Raw genomic sequence first — 20086 nt, 5'->3', positions numbered from 1 at the left:
TGGTACATGGGCTTAGTTTAGAGTCTGGAGGCAGAAACATCTCCTCTCTGCCCCTCAGCTGCCCCACGATGGGATGTTTAGTTATTCAGTGGCACCCATGTGTTTCCTGCCAGTCCTGTGACAGCAAGACGGCCAGGCAGTCCGGAACGCTATTTTGCTCAAGATGGATGATTATTCCGGAATGCCAGGAACCTTCTCAATGTGAAATGAATCATGCACATCCCTGGTCAATGTACTGTGTGTCTCTACTGGCAGCTGTCAGACCCCGGCGTTGCCCCCCCATGCCGCCCCCCCCCCCCCCACCCTGATCCGCGTCTTCTGTGACTTGTCGGTGCTTGATTAAAATTTACATGAGATGTATGACATTTGTGCCACATTAGGACAGTGGTTGCTAGGGTAAGTGCATTAATGTAATATCAGCCAATCGCAGCTGCCCGTCTGTGTTGAAGGGACACTGAGTCTCCGCCCACACAGGTGGGTGCTGTGGTTTAACCCAGGTGCAGATCAGATGTTAAACTGAAAACCGATTCGTTCTCGATTCCTCTCATTTGCATATTTCACCCAAACAGCCTGCTCTGGTACTTGGATGCTCTCTCGTCACATCTTGGAACGCATCGGAGAACGCTCATCCTTTCTCCAGACCTTTTGTCTTTATGGCCGTGATTGATAGGTCAGGGATTTCCTGCCTGACCCCGTGGGTCTTTGACAATTTCGGCGTGACCAGTCAGGTATTTTACCTACCCGTTTTGATGTCAGCAGGCCAAGAAAAGCTCATATTTTCTACACATGCCCAGATATATACCGCACATGGATATCAGCAGTGTTCTTCACGTAAAATTTTCATGCACTTCTGTATATCGCTAGATAAGAATCAATTTTTCGAGCTCTGTTAGGTCACATCAGATATTTATAAGGCCAGCCCAAAGTAAATGTTTGCAACAGCTAAGACATGTTGTATAATTGCATAATTCTTATTATATTTGAGGTACAACAACTGCATTTGGTTGGGGACAATGGAAGCCTAGCAATGGTTTGCACCTTTAGTGTGTTTGTTACTCTGCATTTGCAGGATTATACATGTAAATGTGACACAGATGAAATTCGCCCAGAGCTGTGTGAGCACGGGTGCGAGTCACAGGACAGCAAGTCTTTGGCGTATTTGCAAGCCCGTGTGAATAATGCATGAGACACTAATGGCCGTGTGTGTGTGTATTTATAAGAGCATGACAGAGCGTGTGTGTAAGTGTTGCTAGCAGGAGATGCTCATTAAGGATTTATCAGCATGGCGAAAGAAGCACATAGAAGCAATTACAGGCATCCTGAGACGTGACGTTCCTTAATCTGTTCCTGTATTTTCCCATATTTTCCCCACTACCGCTAACTGAAGTTAACTGAAGTTAACACTTCTGCCCCTTCAGGGCAGAAGTGGAAGTGCAAGAGGGTTTTTTTTTTGGGAGCTGTGGGCAGGTCAGCCACCTCTGCAGTTATCTCTGGCTCCCCACTTAGTAGCATGACTTTTGACCCCTACACCCCGCCCCCTGGTGGTCAGTCTGAGACTGGTGTGTCGGGAGCATATGCATGAGGAATGTGTCAGCAAAACTGACTGGGACCAGTTATGTCATTACACTGGGCAACAAGTTTTTGATTTCTTTTTCATCACATGAATCAAAACAGATGAATCTTACAGCATTTTGTTGTGCTGAATTCAAATATCCAGTTGAAATTTCTCTATTACTCAAGGATATTGAGTAACAGTTAAACTTTACTGCAATACATATATCACAATACAGTATATGTGCATAATGGAAGGGACTCTAAAAGATGGAAGTTTATGATTTTCTTTTGTACTTGGTCTCAGGAACATCCATCTTAAGGTTCCAGCATCTGATCACCAAAAATGTTCACAAATAGAAATAAGATGTATTTTTCCTAAATTATATCAGTATAGCCTAAAAATGACATCAGAGTGCATTTCTGAAGTTAGCATTAAAAAAGTACATAAAAGATACCCAGTGTTACTGCGCTCTTGCATCCATGACAATCATTCGGTGCTCCAGCTCGCCCCCTGGAGGACATCACTAATTAGCTCACTGGGCAATAATGGTGGAGCCCTTTGATTGGGCACTGCAGTCTGGGGTCCGAGTTGATGGAGCAGAAGGGTGACACAGGCTGTCATGGACCCCTGCCTACTGGGTGTGGTCCTGAAGAGGAAGAGCAGCCTGGTGCACGGGGGACCCCCCCAAGGAAGAGCCGTCATGCGAGAATAAACAGCGGCACAAGGTCGACTCGGAGGGACAATGGCGCAGAAGGAAGCCTGAGCTTCCTAAGACAAGGGGAATTCCCCTGGGGAGTTTTACTGGGGGTCAGAAGCCACCCCAACCCTCCCCCCAGACATGTTTCGAGAATAGGCCTGACCTAAACTATCAGGGTAATACGAGAAACGTCAAGCAGAGTTTCCGTGGCCAATATAACCAATCACAATCATACACCGCAGTCACTGCGCTGGATTTGGGGAGTCCGACTCGGACACGTACGGGATGTGGGTCAAGAGTCCCGAAGGGGGAATTTCAGTCCTGGGGGGCTTGTTACACCTTCTTGTGACCAGGAAAGAGCAGAAGCGAACCCCTGGCAAAGGGATCGACTGGTATGTTAATGAGGTGCTACTCCGAAAGTCTGGCTTTTTTGGGTAATCTGACCTGTGATATCTGTTCACCAATAGTGAAGGGGATCATCTGGTGGGTGTATATGAATTTTTCATTGCATTCGGGTGGGGGTATCAGGGTATTTATACAGAATATGGGAAACATCCATACTAAAGAAGAATATCACAATATAACTTGATATTGATGTTTCTCTGTACAGTATTTATTTTATGCATTTTTGTTTGAATTGCGTATTTAAACATGCAGTTCAGACACGGTTTTTAAGCCATATTACTGGATGTCTTTTCTTGCTGTGTGACACCCCCTGCTTATTTTGGATCTGGGTGCAGGTTGTTTGTCAGAGGCTGGAAATAACCTCTGGGAAAACAGGGACAATCGACGGAGCTTTAAAAAGCTTTTTCCAGCAGATCCGTCCCCCAGACGAAAATCGATGGTCCCCCGGGTGTGGGGGGGGGGGGTACTCGGTGAGACGGGAGGCGCGGGAGTCTGGTGAATATTAGCCAGCTGGGAGATGTGTGGACAGGACTGGTGCAGGGTTATCTGCAGGGGTGGCAACGGCTCGGGTTCGAGATCACGGTTTTACAGTGTAACAGAATAAAAACTGAAAGGGATTTGTATTCTGCCGATGCTTCAGAGCCGAAGCAGAACAGAAGTAGCAAATGTTTGAAAGAGGGGGCTGGTGTGTGGCTCAGCGGGGGCCTGTGATCGGAGGGTCACCGGTTCAAATCCCATCATCGACAGCTGGGCCTTTGAGCAAAGGCCCTTAACCCCCGAATGTGTGTTACTTTCGATAAAGGCATCTGCTAAAAGCATGCATTATATATGATTACCATTGAGAACCAGTGAATTATGTAGGAATGCCTTTGAAACTACAGATTATGGTTCCAATCAGTCCAGTTTTAGCCAATAGGAAGCGATGGGAGGCGGGGCCAAGCTAGTGTTCGACAGCTCCCCACTATCCATTGGCTGGAAATCGTCTGAGGTCTCTGACAGCAAAAGCCATTGTAGAGTCCCTCTGGTAAAGCAGCAGCAGGCCTTGGTGGGGTTTGTATTCCACGGTGGTGGTAAATTACTTTCATTTTTGGCTAATGGGACAAAACATGTTGCCGTTTAGCCGGCGAATGTGTTCTGTTGCTTTAAAGCGCTTTCTGCGCTGCGTGGGAGCCAGAGCAGCATCCGGACCACCCCCCCAACCCAGCCCCAGGACTCTGGTCATTACTGGAGCTTTCCCGCAGGTGTACGCCATAATTAGATTTTGGCATTAAAATCATAATTCTTCGTCTCATAATACTGAATGTGATTGACTGTATGGAAAAGGATTTGAGTGTTTTTCTTCCCCTTCAGGGGGATAATACCCATAATCCTTAGCGGCGCATATCTGGGCATGCTGAGGTAATGCATGGCTCACCCTGACTGCGTTAATGAGGGAACTCCGCTGTCGCTATGCAACGGCGCCAAGACAACCGCAGTTCCATGTGACCTTGACCTCTCCCAACCTGCTAACAGAGAGGAGCATTTTAATGGTGAAGCCACAGCATTGGGTTAATTTTACCGAAATTAAGCTGAGTTTCACCTGAGCTTTTATGCACCGCCGTTTACTGTCTAGGGCTAAGAAAACATAGGATGAAAAGAGGGTAAATTTATTGTAGCTGACAATGTCTTTGGCTTAGAAAGTGTTTGTGTTTTAGGGATTTAGTGGTAATTTCTCTGGCAGACATGTGACACTCCCAGGGTCGATTGCGTCAACATTCTCCGCTTGTCCTCCCTGGGGGGGGGGGGGCTTCCCCCAAGGTGCGATGATGAAAGACTGAGATGAGCACAACACACACACCCTACTGTCAGCATCTCCAGGTAGCGGCACGGTTAAGCACAGACTCACAGCATGAAGGTTGCTGGTTTGAGTCTCCGGAGCCTCCTGCTTTAGCACCTCTAGGCAGGATATTGCTACATGAATTACTCTAGTGAAATGTCTGTAAATGACGAAAGTCGTTGCCAGGCAACTAAATGTAAATACGCATCCGCATACCACCTATTTTCTCTTGTTATGTAAATATTTCTTACACTCCCAAATAGCAACAGAAGCCTGAGAAACTAAGTACTACAGACTATAAACATAATGCCGTAATTAAAAATGTTTGTATATGGTAACATTAAAACTAGTCAGCACAATAGAAGCCTTGCTGGATAGGATTATTATACCACTGTGATTATTTCGGAACACGCTCTGTAGATTAAAGGTTTCCTGTCCCATTGCTGTCGGATTTCTATTTTGAAGGCTGACCCAGTTTCAGCTGAGCTCGCAAAACCAAAAAACAAACTTTCTGTCCCCCGCGTGCGGAGGCGGTGTCCGTCCTGGGTGGCGGGAATCCCGCGCCTCTCCGTATGTCATCCAGCCCCTACCGTTCCGACTCTGACTCGTCTTCTGCCCAACTGAGTCATTCGCTCTAGAGGGGGGGGGGACCTGGAGAAAAATGACACCCCAGGGAGAAGCCCAGTAATCCAGGTGCGAGCACCGTGTGAATGAGGGGCCCGCCGGCTCCTTTGCATGACGGCTGCTAAATGATCATGGTAAGTGAGGAAAGCTCTCCGGATTTACTGATGTGATTACAGATGACATTTTCCAAAGGACCATCTTGCAATTATAGCCTCCAGTAAATGTACAAATTGGATGTGTCAGGGTTTATTTAGAGTTAGGACATGATTTTATTTGTTAAAACAGTCTGATTTGCTTAGAATGTCATGAATACTGTGACATATGTTTATGACTGAGTGATCTTACCATGTGCTTTTACAGAAATCTGCTCTGAAATCTCTGCATTTGACAGAGCAGCTGACTTATGAGAGAAGCCGGTAGGTGGGGTCGGGGTTTGGCCGTTGAGAATCATACTGTGCCACGCTTGCTCCATGTTTGGAAAAAAATCCGAAAGACGGAAAAAGACGGAGGTGACACAAACATGTTGGATTAGCCTGACAAAAATCCCCGAGGTGTCGAGGGACTTCTCGGTTTCTGAAGGCAATGGCTATATTTGCCAGCGTCTAAATTTGGATGATTTGAGGCTGGGTCACCTTTGGCCGTTGACTAGATGAAGGGGGGCGGAGCTCTGGCTGACCGGACCGACCCGTTGACGCTCGTAGCTAAACGCTTTATGTACAGGGTTTGGCACTGGTGCAGAAGGGCTAAGCCAAATGCAGCCGTGAGCTTGGCCCCCGGCATTCTGAGCACATGGGCTGCCCCCAAGTCTGTCTGCAATCCCACAATCCCATAGCTGCTTCTGGACATTGGGGCGCCTCAGAGACCGAAAGGAAGGAGGGATAATCTCCAGTCTCCCTCGCTTGGGATGGACCCGCTGAACACGTAACCTTGTCCTTAAATGGTCCTAACTGAACACTGACGTGCTTTTGGTTCAGTCTCAGTGGGTTAGGCATCCGTGTCTGTGATCAGAAGGTCGCTGGTTTGAATCTTGTCCTAGGCAGAATAATTCATGTCTGTTGGTCCCTTGAGCAAGGCCCTTAATCACCCCCCCCCCCCCTCCAGGGGTGCCGTATAAATGGCTGACCCTGCGCTCGGACCCCAAGCTTCACGCTCACTTGTATATATCAACAGAGAGCATGATGGGATATGTGAAAACGAAATAATTCCAATGTACTTGGGCAAATAAAGCAACCTCGCATTTGAAACGCCGTCATCTTTCAAAGTGCCCCTCTTCTGCGGCCCGGCTGGCCGCCGCGTCAGCCAGCAGTGGGTCCTGGTTCACACCCCCGCCAATCTGCTCTCTTTTCACGTTTGCGAGTCACGCGGTGCCCACGGAGGAGTCGGCCGCCGGCGTGCGGGCAGGGGGGGCCCGTGGCTCAGGCTCGGGGTGCCCGATGGCCCTCTGGTGACTGACATTGCCCGTGGGAGGCGGCGGCTGATTGGACCGTCGGTTTTTCACGCTTCCCACTGGACGTTCAGTAGCTGTAAAAATTCACGCTGTTTTCCCAAGTGATCAGAACAACAGTGTTTTTTAATTTTAACGAAACTCTTTATACTTCAGAAACCACGCAAACTATGTTACAAGTTTCATGATTTGTAATCTGCGTGATCAAACGTCAAGATGTCCGACCTCCCAGCCATCTTACATAACTGTTTATCCAGTGCAGGGGGGGGGCAACATATGAAAACACTGAAATGTTACTATAAAATAAAATTTCTTTTCTTAATAGTCAGGTTTGCATGGTCATCTTTGTTTACATAACATACTGATCCCTCGCTTATATAATATAGATGGCCAATTGATACCTAACCCTGGGTGATGCAGTACTGTGCCGTTGCGGTGGTAAGGGGAATGGCTTGAGATGTTTGGCCAGCCGAAACAATACGCCGTAACCGAGGCAGAGAAGCTCAGGAGCTAAAAATAGCCCAAGTGCTTTGCTGCCTGCGGCTGGGGGGGGGACATGTCAAATTATGCGAAAAGATGGAATTTTTTAAAGGTACAGTGTAGCACTGTCAGTGTGTTATGCACAAAATCATCACACAAAACACAGATTTATTACCTGCATACAACAGACCTTTAACATGAGCCGTGAGTCACTGATCTCTGTAAGGCTTATATTACTGCAGTATTATGTCAGAATCCAGAGCACAGTAAATTCTTAGTAAATTCCTATTTTTTAAGTTCTTATTTTATGATTTTTCACTGTTCAGCCCCAGATTATCTTCTGAAGTATCCGTGGCATGAGTGTATCCTGAGAACCTTGGTGTTTGTTGTCTGTAGTACTTACTGTCTTGCTTTTATTTAATGTATAATCTGGAAAAAACACAAAAGTTAAAAGTGCAATGAGAGTAAACTTCATAGAATCTATAAACATATTTCTGGTACAAGACAAATATTCATTCCTTTCAGGCAGCAAGGAGTAGTTACAAAAAAGCTGAATATTTTGGAAGAGCGATTATGTGACATTACCAAAATGCAATTAAGTTATATAAACATGCTTGAGTGGCTCTGTTGACTGGAGGAAATGACCTTTTTTCTGTGTATTTTATTTTTTGATCCACTCGCTGGCGTCTGCAGGAATACTGCCCGAGAATGAGCTCGACGTGGGAAGGGAGACACAAACGTTTGCACTGCGGGAGGGTGATGTGTGGTATCCCCAGCCCGGTGAAGCGGCTGCGGGGGGGCTGTCAGTTAAAAATACAGCAAAGTTAAAGGGGAAAAGTCTGTCGAGAGAGGATGAAATCGGCCACCTTACATAAACAAGCTACTCAGCTTTTAAGGACGTAGATTAGGTACTTCTGTGGAGTAAATGAAAGCACCTTCTCCTCATGGTTCCAGCATCTTTAACACTGGCGGGGTGTTTACCTGCCCACCAGGGGTTAAAGCTGTCGCGTGTTTTTTGGAAGATTAATATTGCAGTAAATTTAAGCAGTGAAAGAGTGAAAAAGTGGGTTTTTGCTTTAATTGTATGTCAGCTTTTGTTTTTTTTTTTTTAAATTTAAGCTTGTTTTGGAGATTGTGAGGGTGAAGAGGACGTGTTTGGGGCCTGGGGGGGGGAGGGGGGGTGAGAAGTGACAGCTGTGTTTTTGTGGTGGTATTTTTAGACGCGTCGACGTCGCCTCGGTCCCCCTCGCTTGGCCTGACCTATTTTCGTCTCGAGCTGCCCGTCGTTCTATTCCCGTCACCTGCGTGCCACGCGGTACCCGATTCACATGCAAATGAGGCGGGTGCCCTGTCGACGGGGGGGGGCGAGACGGGGGGCGGGAGAGGGCTGGGGGGGGGCGGTGCATTCAAAATGACCGGACACCGAAAGAGAGGGTGGTGGAGAGAGGGGAGGTAGCAGCTTGGGCTCGCGGGGTTAGGGTTAGAAGCAGGGAATATTTCTTCTTGCCAAGTGTTGTTCCGTAGGGACTCGGGGGGGGGGGGGGGGGGGGGGGCTAAAAATAACCAGCCAAGGGCTCCTTTTAATGCTACATGGTGACAACATTTTGACTCTCATCTAGTGCTCAGAAACAGAGAGAGCCAGGCGGAGGGACTCAGGCAGGGAGAGTGAACGTTTCTGCAGAAGAAAGAAAGAGAAGTGAAAAGTAACCCCCTCCTCACCCCCCCCCCCCCCCGCCGTCCCCACCCCCGGTGCCCAGACTGTGCGACTGTTTGGTCATTAGCGGAGGGAGCTGCCCGCCCGCCCGCTCGCTGGTGCGTGGGACTCCGCGCCTCCGGAACGCTCAGCATGCTCCAGACGATTTACGAGGCCGAGTCGCGGTTCCCCTCGGACCGACTCTGGAGGATCCTGGACGGACGTGAGGCGCACGTTGGCTCAGGTAACCGCCGGCGAAGGTATGTTTGATCCTGGGAGATCCCTGTGTCCATTCCTCTGCCTCTCGTCCAATTGGCACGCTGGATCATCTGGAGCATGCTGTTTCTCTCTAGGGATGCCTGTCATTTAGTGTGAAAGTACTAAACAGCTGAGATGGTACAGGCTGCCTGTATGTCTGCGTGTAGAACTTACCGTGTGTGCGTGTGCGTGTGTCAGCCTCTGTAAAAATAACCAGCCAAGGGCTCCTTTTAATGCTACATGGTGACAACATTTTGACTCTCATCTAGTGCTCAGAAACAGAGAGAGCCAGGCGGAGGGACTCAGGCAGGGAGAGTGAACGTTTCTGCAGAAGAAAGAAAGAGAAGTGAAAAGTAACCCCCTCCTCACCCCCCCCCCCCCCCGCCGTCCCCACCCCCGGTGCCCAGACTGTGCGACTGTTTGGTCATTAGCGGAGGGAGCTGCCCGCCCGCCCGCTCGCTGGTGCGTGGGACTCCGCGCCTCCGGAACGCTCAGCATGCTCCAGACGATTTACGAGGCCGAGTCGCGGTTCCCCTCGGACCGACTCTGGAGGATCCTGGACGGACGTGAGGCGCACGTTGGCTCAGGTAACCGCCGGCGAAGGTATGTTTGATCCTGGGAGATCCCTGTGTCCATTCCTCTGCCTCTCGTCCAATTGGCACGCTGGATCATCTGGAGCATGCTGTTTCTCTCTAGGGATGCCTGTCATTTAGTGTGAAAGTACTAAACAGCTGAGATGGTACAGGCTGCCTGTATGTCTGCGTGTAGAACTTACCGTGTGTGCGTGTGCGTGTGTCAGCCTCTGTGGCTCAGTGTGTTTTTTTGTGATCATATTTGTACTGTTTGCCTTGGCATATTTCTGTAATCCTTTTGCCAAAAAGTTTACGGTAGTTTTCCCACCTGTTGCCCGTCCCGGCACATGGGAACTGCGCCGCAGAATAAGGTCTGGGGTTCATCTTTCACCGGCGGTAGTTTAATTTCTACCCGGGAAGCTGGTGACTGTAGAGTGAGCTTCTTGCAGTCTGGAGCACGGAGATCCTGGTGTGTCGTGGGATCACTCTGCGCTGTCTGGTCGCAGAACATTGTCGCTTGGGATGAGACCCGCCCCGGCACTGGCCTTTTCCGGGGCGGAATGTGCGGCTTGCATTCCGATGCGACTCTCTGGGAGAAGGTTTTGGCAGCAAAAGCTGCCGTGTTTGGGACAGAGAGCGGGAACGGGGAGAGGGGGAGGGGTAGGTTGTGTTTTTTTAATAGCCCCAAAAATGGCCTGAGGGCTCCCCGCCCGCTCCGGCAGAGCACCTGAGCGTCTGGGGGCCCTCGGGACTGCAGCAAGCGGCACGACTCCTGCCTGGTGACACCCGTATGACACGTGGGTCCCCTGTCCACTTCCCCTGTATTCCTCTGAGCCCGGCTGATCGGTCACCATCGATCATCCCGCGTGCCGGACGTGCCTCGTTAAAGCCCACCTCGTTATTTCTGGGGGGGGGGGGGGCGGTCCCACAGAGCCTTTAAATGGGTCGCTGGACTCCAGCTGTTTCATTTCTTAAATAAAAGAATTCGGCTGCTGTGGTTGTTGCTATTTTTAGCCTCGCTATTCCCGTGTCCTGCTCTTAGCTGCTAAGATTAGCCGCGCCTGCATTGTCGGCGCATCGCGGCAGACTCTCCGTATAACTGCATGCCGATGAGTTATTTTCAGCCCCCGTCGTTCCTCATTCTTATTCACAGTGGTGGGTGCATCCTGTAACCACAAGGTCGGGTGTCTATTCGCTGTGGGAAAGAGATTGAGGATGGAGCATGGGGGGGTAACTCTGGCTGTATCTCGCCTGCTTGGAGGCACTGTAACGGTAAGGCGGGGGGGGGGGGGGTTTTGGCTGAGGTAATCCGGTGGCCCAGCCGCCACCGAGCAGATCGACACGTGCATCCGTTCCCGGTGCTTGATGGGTCCTCGAGGGACGGTTTAGATTGTGAGCGGCTTTCCTCGAATGGAAAACCCCCCCTTCCTTGGACGGCCCCATGCTTGAGGTGACATCAAAGAGGATGAAAAATCTGTAAAGAGTCCAAAACACGCGGCTCATTGTGATGCTTTCATCCAGAAGGCGAATCACACAAAAGAAGTTGTTTGCTCTCGTTTTTACTGATGTAAAATTGCTTCCTTGTTCAGCTGTCATTCCGAGGCCAATAGGATGCTGAGGGAAAAAACCCTAGTGCCCCCCCCCAAAGCTTTCTGCCACTTTGTTGCTGCCTTTGTCCTGTTGAAATAAAACACTGTCAGAACTTCGTCAAACCCGAGGAAGAGACTCGTGTACAATTGGAGCTTATCAATCTTGCTGTGAGGCCCACATTCATTAACCTGCACTGAATGTTTTCTGGTGTGTTTTGGGTGCTTACAGTTTGTGTTCTTATTGTGCTGATGAAGATTTGACAGTTTGCACCTTATTAAGGACGGACGTTCTGCTGGGATGGTTCAGGTTCTGCTCCGTGTTCCCTGATGGGTGAGACAGCATGCCATGCAGACCCCAGGGGCTTCTGGGTTCTCACCCTTTTGTGGTGCAGTTTGAGAGGAACGTGCATAAGCGGAATAACTTCATCCATCCCACGTCCATAAATGCTTATCCGGTTCAAAGTTATGGGGATCCAGCATTTTAGAGGCCACACACACACACACGCACACACACGCATGTTTGTATTCAAATCTTTGTGGGGACCTTCCATTCATTTCTATATGGGCAAAACCCTAATCCCAAATATGACAACCTTAAGGCCTAACCCAGCCCATAAGCAAATAAACAAAATACAGGACTTTTGGTATTTTTCATTTTTTGATTGCAGTTACAGATTTTTATAAAATCGTCTTGTGGGAACCAAAAAAAATGTCCCCACAAGATCAAAATAACAGGTTTTTATCACATTGTGGGAACATTTGGTTCTCACAGTGTAATACATGCATGACCCCCCACCACCACCACACACACACACACACACACACACATTATGGGCAGATCAGGTTTAATCTGAAAGCAGTATTGGGAAGCAGTGTTGGAAGGTTCCAGAATTTGACAGCTAATGGTGAAGCAGCCATTAAACAGCAGAGCGTGAGAAAACATCCCTGGTGGATCTCACTGTATGTGTCATCCTGCATAGAGACGTTTTGCTCTTTCTCTCATTACATTTATATGGGTAATACAGCTCAAGGGCCCAATGGTGATATCAATACACTGGCAACCGCAGGATTTGAACCCACAACCTTCTGGACATGCATAGAGATTCCCAAACCTGCTGAACAGCACACCGCCTCATTACCAGTATGATACGGTTTTTGTGCTCCAAATAAAGCCCCCAGCCTGCAAAATATTGAGCTCTGTGTTTCTTCTGGCTCCATGTTAGTTAGAAACTCGTGTGGGGGGGGGGGGGGTTGGTGGCATGACTTCAAAACCTTCATCTCATGCCTGGGCGGAGGAGCCTGACTGTGAGCCCTCGTCTGGGAAGGAAGCACGCGCTGGTGATCTTTCTGCTTTCCGCCACACTCTGTGCGCTGAGCCGTGGTCCGGCCCCCCCCCTTGGGGTTAGAATCGGAACTCCCGGCTCACTGAGTCACTCCTTTGACGTGACTTCAGTCTTGTGAAGGAGCTATTTTTAAGCGTATTTTTATTTGCGATGTTGAGGTCCTCTGAGTAGCCAGCGCCGCACCCACCTCCCAGCCAGTAAAACCTGCTACCCCGGACACGGTTACGGGACTGACGTCTGAAGGCAGTTGATTGAGCGACCTCTGCCTTGGCACCTTACTTTCTGGTAAAGTAATTGGGTTCTGGCCCCTTTCATTCTTCTTTGAACGTCCATTTCATTTTTTTCAGTCACGCAGGTGATTTCTGCACCTCTAAGCCCCGAACGATTTAAATGTTGCTTCAAATGTTAAGAACTGACACTGCACGCTGCTCCCGAAATAGACTTCATGTGACCAGCCTACAGGTTTCCTCTGCCTGATGGCTGCATACGCGCAGTTCTCCGACTGGCCACCAGAGCGGCGCCCATCCCTTTGTACCGGAGCGGGTCCATTCTGAAAAAGCTCCCTCTCAGCTACTGTCTCTTAGCGCTAATGTACCGAGCTCCCTGTTGTTTTTGAATTATAGGTTAATGGAATCAGATGTTTATCAGTCTTCCCTACGGAACGCACGCGGTATGTACCCAGAAGCAGAATCATTACATTGGGCCTTGGGCGCGGCCCTATGTCCTGCTCTCCCGACGGGGGGGGGGTTAGCGTTCTCAGCAGAAGGTGCTGCGGTGGGGGACGAGTCTGGCGTCTGAATCTATAACGGGGAAAAAAACGTGAGAAAAATGGGGGGCCTCGTTTAGGCAACACCGTCACCATGGCAACGTGAAGGGAGGTGTGTGTGTGTGTGTGTGTGTGTGTGGGGGGGGGGGTTGTGTGGGCCTGTTACTGATGTGTTTCTATATATAACCCCCCCCCCCCCCAACCGGGCCCCTCTGGCTAGATATGAGAAACAAGTCTAGTCTACAGGGGGGGGCATGCAAATGTCTCCCCCCACCCCTACACACGGGGATACTTACTGGGGGGGCAGTGTGCGAGCCGAGGGGCCTTGCAGGATGTTACTTTGGGGGGATTTCTGTGCATCTGGCCCAAACACAAACTGGCTGATGGCGAGCGTAGGTTACCTGCAGTGACCCTGTGACCTTTAACCCCTGTTTACATGCGACGTACCTGATGGGGAGTTCTGCATGTCCCTCCCCGCATCATCCTTGACTCCTCCCCTCTCCTCCTCCCCAGTGGAAGTTAAGCCCGAGGTTCTGGCCGTCCTGGAGCCCGCCTCGCCGCTGGACCTGAGCACGGACAGCAGGATGCCGGCGCTGGGGGGGGGGGACTCGGACGCCTGGGAGCGCCGACTGCAGCGGGAACTGCTCCTCATCCAGAAGCAGCAGCAGATCCAGAAGCAGCTGCTCATCAGCGAGTTCCGCAAGCAGCACGAGAACCTGACCCGGCAGCACCAGGCCCAGCTGCAGGAGCACCTCAAGGTCAGAACCGGGCCCCGGTCCACTGCTCGCTCCACCCATTGTCCTTCCTTTCAGTAAGAAAGATCCCTCTTTCCATGGCTTAGCCCAGTTCATTTGGTACTGGATTTAAATTTGTCCCATTTACTTGCCTGGTACTGGACTTCAATTTGACCCAGTTAATATAAAACTGGGCTTGAGGTTGGTTTAGTTATAAAACAAGGTTATCTCCAACTACCAGAGGAAAACTAGCAAGAATACCTTTGGTCTTCTTTGTTTAATATGCAGTGTTTCTTCTTTAGTCCCTGATTTTACGTTATTTTTTTAGAGAACAGTTATTCACTAGATGCATAATTGGGTGGCAGACATGGTGGGTAAGAATACTGACATGTTTAGGCTCTCTGTGTTATGATGTCGAGTGGTTATCACAGTAACTAAGTAAACAGGTACAGTATTGTTTAAACAGTGTTAAAATAAGAATTTATTTGCATATATGACTGTATAGGTCTTTGTCCTTTCAAACATTAACTTACCATCTCTTATTGCATATATTTCTCATTAATAGCATCACAGTGTATGTAGCGTGTAGACAAGCCGACTGTATGCAGGCTGGTGTACAGAATGGATAAGCTAGGCTGTCAATGATCAAGAATCACGCTTTTCATCCCCAAAAATATGAATTTGGTTTGGCTAATAAAACAAGTGTTTCCATGCCTCTCTGGATATCGGGAAATCGGTGCCCCCTAGTGGACAATCTGTTTTCGTAGCACCTGCATGGTGTCCGAGGTCCTCCGAGTGGTGACCACACCTGCCAGTCTGTACTTAGATGCTGCAGCTGCAAATTCCTGTCAGCACTGACGCTCGTGAATTTGAGTAATAATTTACATTTTAATTTTATCAAAGCGCGGGCTGCCAGCTGTATAACTTACCGATCAGGGTGGGGGCGGGAGGGCTGTCTGTACGATTCGCCGAACGGGCGGTATCGCACCGGCTAAAGAGCAAACAGACCTAACAGAAACGCTGCTATAATTTAGATTATCAGGTTATCTAATACCCTTAAATTTAACTTATGGAAATTCTGTCCTTGTGGAAACTCTAATTTTGGGGGCTCTATGTGGCTGCCTACACTTGCCTTTTTTTATTACAAAACTTTATTTACGCGGAACTGTTCTCCGGTCACAGTGGAACATCAGCATCAGACTGTTGCTTGATAAAACCGGACATAGGCTACACGCATTCGGTACAGATATATTTATGGGGGCTTCCCATTCATTCCTGTTGTACTGTAATAAACTGGGAATTGATAACAAACAAAACGTTTCCGCATTAATAACGCAGATGACGAAGCTTTTTCATATCGGTGCTCAGCTTCAGCAGGAGCTGCTGACCATGAAGAAGCAGCAGCAGGAGCAGAACCTGGAGAAGGAGCGCCGACTGGAGCAGCGGAGCGCCGAGCTGGAGGACGCGCACAGGCACGAGCAGGAGCGCCAGCGCAGGGAGAAGCACGTGCTCGTCCTCCGGAACAAGGAGCGCGCCCGAGAAAGTAGGTGGCGAGCATGCTGTCGATATATCCCGAAACGTAGCTGTGGTCATTGAACAAACAGTAGTCATGCCTTCGTTTTGCTTATATATTTTCATACTAAAATAAAGCCTCAACGGCTTCAGGGGATATTACATACAAGACCAAAGCATGGATTAATAATGGATGTGTATTTTTTCATTTGTCCACACGGTGGAGCAGTTTCCTTATTAATGCACGCAGTTCAGGGCAACGCAACATTTAAACGTATCTCCAAGGTGCGAATCTTTGTTTAGATATATGCATGATCTAATAGATCATGGAAAATACCTTTAAAAAATAAACTCATGCAACCCCAGTCAGCTCTGGAGGAAACTGGTTGCACAATTGGCTAGTGTTCGCCATTGCTTATTGTTAAAAATGCTTTAATAGTCATACTGCCTATGTACAACTTAATTTGAATTTTTACATCTATTATTTTGTGGAGTGTTTATATATTACTAATCGCCACATTCATTAAAATAATGTGGAAAAGTATTTCAGAAAATCTGGAGAATACCCATAACAGCCTAGGACAGCTCTTAACTGGCTAACCATGACTATTCATATAACCAGACACCGTGTCCAAGGAATGTTAAAAATAATGATCTCTAAGGTATACCAAGAGAATTAAATGGAAGTATTTTCCAACTGAATTTCGCATGGCTGTGCTGTGATTGAACTGAACCTGTAAAATTCAGATGAACTGCAACTTTTATCCGTCTTTGGGGGGGTGCTGTTCATTTTACTGTACCCTATTAACTAGGTGATTTCACTTTGAAATTTTATATGTACGACATATTACAGCATAACTTAAGCCCATAGAACTTGGCCTGCAGTTTTGAAACATTAAAGATGCAAATGAGAAAGTCTTACATTTATAGTTTGTGTAATTTTTCCAGATGAAATGAACATGTCTTTCAAACATGCAGTCACCAAGTAGTGCAGCTACTTCCAAGCATGAAAATTAAAATCACTGCACTGAAAGCAACTTTTGTACTTGAAGGTCAGGCCTTTGCAGTGCGTAATGCAGTGTAGCCCCCTCCTCCCAAGCGCCCATCGTAGTCGGACTGTGGAAGCTTTGCAGACTTTGGGGATTCTGCTCCTCCAGGTGCCATGGCCAGCACTGAGGTTAGGCAGAAGCTCCAGGACTTCCTGCTGAACAGACCAGCCAAGGACGGCAGCTCCAGTCACGTGACCGGCTACCGGCCCAAACTATGGTGCGTGCGAGCCAACGTCTCAGGAAAGTTTCGGGGACGTTCCCAGAATTGTTTTTGACGCTTCGATTTTCCCATTACTGGGCGGTCAATGCGGTAAAAACTGAAGTCATCATTCTGCAAATGCATTACCGCTGTTTTTCTTCTTTACAATCTGCGTAATCACTGACATTTCCTGGGTTAGCGTGACGTTGCTGTTGTTGCCGTTGCGTTACTTACTCAACAGGTCGTCCCAGCATATGTCTATGGACCAGAGCCCCCCCAGTTTGGGGACAATGTCACCCGCCTACAAATGCACCCTCCCCTCACCGCCATATGGAAGAGAGAGCTTCCCGCTACGGAAGACAGGTATGTCAACGGCCGGCTGAGGTCCGCCATTCTGCCAGAATGGAAATAATCCTGGCGGGGTGGGAGGGGTTGTGTGTAAAAATAAAAATACATCATAACAGGCTTTGGCATGAGGGTTATTCCACAGAGGCGTTATAAACCCCCCCCCCCCCCCATTAGATCAGACCTGCAGTTCAGAGTGTCATCAGATCATCCTAAAATTAGTGCTGTCGGACATGATCCGAATACTTTAACTTTTTTTTTTTGTGGGTCTGTGAATCCGAGCCGTCCATCGCAGTGCCTGCGAGGAACATCCTACACCGGCATCGATGCCCGGGAGCCAGGGCGCTGCCTAAATGTTTTCAGATGGGCCCCGGCGATACCGATCGCCACGGCGCAAAGGTCAACGGCACGTGTCACCTCGGTGACGTCCGGCCGCGGGTCCTGCCCGTGGTGCCTGTGCGTTCAGCCCCTTTGTTTACATTTGAGGTCACCCTGTGTGATAAAGGGCTTTTTGTCTGCGATCACCCATCCAGGGGTGCAGCAGAGGCTTAGCTGGAGTGTCAGAGGCGAAGAGACTGGGGAGTCCCTTGGCCCACTTTGGCCCCGGTTAATTGGGGTGGGGGATTACCCCGTCCACATCGAGGGCACTGCCCAGAGGTCTGCAGTGTCGCCCAATCTGCCACGGCCAGGGGCGGTCTGCTTAATGCTCCCTGTTGACCTTTGACCCCAGCCATCCCCCTGTTTCTTAGCTGCCCTCGGGCTGCCTGAATACAAAGACGTCTATGCTCCCGCGCTTAAACAGGCAGGGCCAAAGGGGGAAAGCCTATAACAAGCCCAAATTGCTCTGTTGCTGCCTAAGGTACAGAAATACGCATGTAAGTCTGAGTAAAAAACCTCGTCTTTTCAGTCCCAGAGAAAGGCCAGCTCTCCTGGACCCGCCTGAACCGGTCATGTGGACCCAGTTCCTGGATCGGGCTCGGTTGTGTCTTACATAAGCACAGCTGAAAGATAAAACAGGTTCAGTTTAGAGAAAAAAAACTGGCACTGCCGACTCGATGAATGTGTTGTTTGTGCTTTTTTTCGCCATGTCATCGTTGTCATGGCAACAGGCAGCGCTGAACCCACATTAAGGTGCTCAGCGATGACGTGGTGCACTGTTCCTGACAGGCGGCGTGAGTCACATGTTTAGTCAACCGTAATGGGGTGTCTGCCAGAGTAGTGTCCACGTGTGTGTGTGTGTGTATGGGGTGAGTAGTGTCCACGTGTGTGTGTGTGTGTGTGTGTGTGTGTGTCCGGTGTCCGATTTTCTGTTCAGACTGGTCGCAAGTGACAATTTGGCACACTCGTGTCTGAATGCGCCTATTGGGGAAGTTTAAATCTGGTTTGGATCTGCTGGTTCCCAGAGTGCCAGTGGAGATTTTTAAGCTCACTGAAAGACCGGAACAAAGTTTAATTCCCGTCCGTGAGTTATGAGCTGAATTAATAGGTCTGGAAAGTAATACAGAGATTTCAAAGGACGTGGGGAATGTTTTCGGTTTGTGCTGAGGGGCCTTGTGCGTCCTGCAGCTTCTCCCCCAGTTTCGGCAGCTGATCGTGGACGGCGGGGTGACACTGCCCATAATTGCCCCAAAAAGAGGGTGGCACAAGGGTTCGGGGGGGGGGTAGTTCTGTAGCCTCACACCTCCAGGGATGGGAGTTTGTCGTGAGATGGACTTGCCCCCCTGCCCCCGGTTCCCCTGGGATAGCTGATAGATGAAGGCGTGTAGATCCTTCCTGCTCCCGCCCTGCTGAGCCGCGGTCGCCTGCTTATTCTCTGAAATGAGATGAATTCCGCGCACGGTGACGGGACACGTCCCGCTCTGCTCCGCTGGCCGCTTCGGGGTGTGACGTGTTTGCTGGTGTCCTGGCTCTCAGACACGCGTGATCTGGGCCCTACATGCCCACCTATCTGGGTTTTATCTGCTTTTTGGCTCAGGGAGCATTTGCATGGGAGGAGACTTAGGGCACTCAGGAATGACTGGTTCCCCCCCCCCCCGTCGCCCCCACGCCGTATTTCAGAGTGGCTCCGCTGACGGTTTGCTGCTCCGTTCTCACAGCCGGCTCCGGTTGCTACCTTAGGAGTGGCTGATGTGTTAATTGAGATTGTATTGCAGCCCCCCCCCCCAAAAAAAAGAATAATTCTTCTCCTCTGATGGGAACATCCATCGGGTAACTTCCTGCATCTCAAATTTCAGTCTCTAGATGTGGACTTTTCCAGCCCCTGCCCCCCCACAGCCACTTCCTGTCCGTCCTCATTAAAGCTTTCTTAGATGCTGGGTGGGGGAACGGGGGTGTGGGTGGCCGGGGAGTGGTGGGGGGGGGGGGGGTGTTAAGGACACAGAGGTAGCTATTGTTCTTCGCTTGGAGTCCAGCGTCTGACAGTGTCGGGGATAACGGACAGCTGTCATCGGACCGGAGTGTGATGCCGGTTTGGAATCGGAGGACGGGGGTGTGGATGATAGGGAGGGCTGCCCCTTTAAAGCCTCCGCAGGGCGACACGGGGCCCCCGTCTGGGAGAGCGGATCTCCAGCCAGAAAGCGTGAGCTTTCTGAACCGAAGGCAGGTTTGAGTTTTTGCCAGATTGATACGGCTGCGCTTCGCTGGACGGAATTCAGGCCGAGCCTCTTTCTCAAGGGTCCAAGAACAGATTCCACTCGGGGTCACATCTGTCACCATTATTTCGCATGTTGTCCTTCAGCATAGCAAGTCATTTAGCAGGTTTTACTGTCGGACGCAGTGGGCGTGGCCTCACACATCCTAGGGGATTATGGGGGCTCGTGGGCGTGGCCTCACACCTCCTAGGGATTTATGGGGACTCAGTGGGCGTGGCCTCACACCTCCTAGGGATTTATGGGGACTCAGTGGGCGTGGCCTCACACCTCCTAGGGCATTATGGGGGCTCGGTGGGCGTGGCCTCACACCTCTAAGCCGTGCTGAGCTTCACGAGCCCCCAGCATTCCCAGACC

General features: G+C 49.7%; 1 protein-coding gene across 5 annotated transcripts in view; it reads left to right on the top strand.

Moving 5' to 3' along the window:
* The window catches only part of LOC111846958 (histone deacetylase 9-B), a 40715-nt gene that overhangs the window by 9174 nt on the left and 11455 nt on the right, over nt 1–20086 (top strand). Inside the window, exons 1-5 of one of the 5 annotated variants that reach the window (XM_023817718.2) lie at nt 2488–2644; nt 13756–14000; nt 15345–15519; nt 16646–16754; nt 16978–17099. In XM_023817718.2, coding sequence (XP_023673486.2) covers nt 13827–14000; nt 15345–15519; nt 16646–16754; nt 16978–17099 — 580 coding nt within the window. In that variant the 5' untranslated portion in view covers nt 2488–2644; nt 13756–13826. Of the gene's footprint in view, nt 1–2487; nt 2645–9361; nt 9576–10146; nt 12762–13755; nt 14001–15344; nt 15520–16645; nt 16755–16977; nt 17100–20086 lie in introns of those variants that run through there. The other 4 variants (XM_023817716.2, XM_072705406.1, XM_072705407.1 and 1 more) reach the window with 4 other exon arrangements.

The sequence above is a fragment of the Paramormyrops kingsleyae genome, chromosome 23, assembly GCF_048594095.1.
Source record: "Paramormyrops kingsleyae isolate MSU_618 chromosome 23, PKINGS_0.4, whole genome shotgun sequence".
In the NCBI taxonomy this organism is placed as follows: Eukaryota; Metazoa; Chordata; class Actinopteri; order Osteoglossiformes; family Mormyridae; genus Paramormyrops; species Paramormyrops kingsleyae.
The sequence above is the reverse complement of the archived record's forward strand: the minus strand, read 5'-3'. Positions and strand labels throughout refer to the sequence as shown.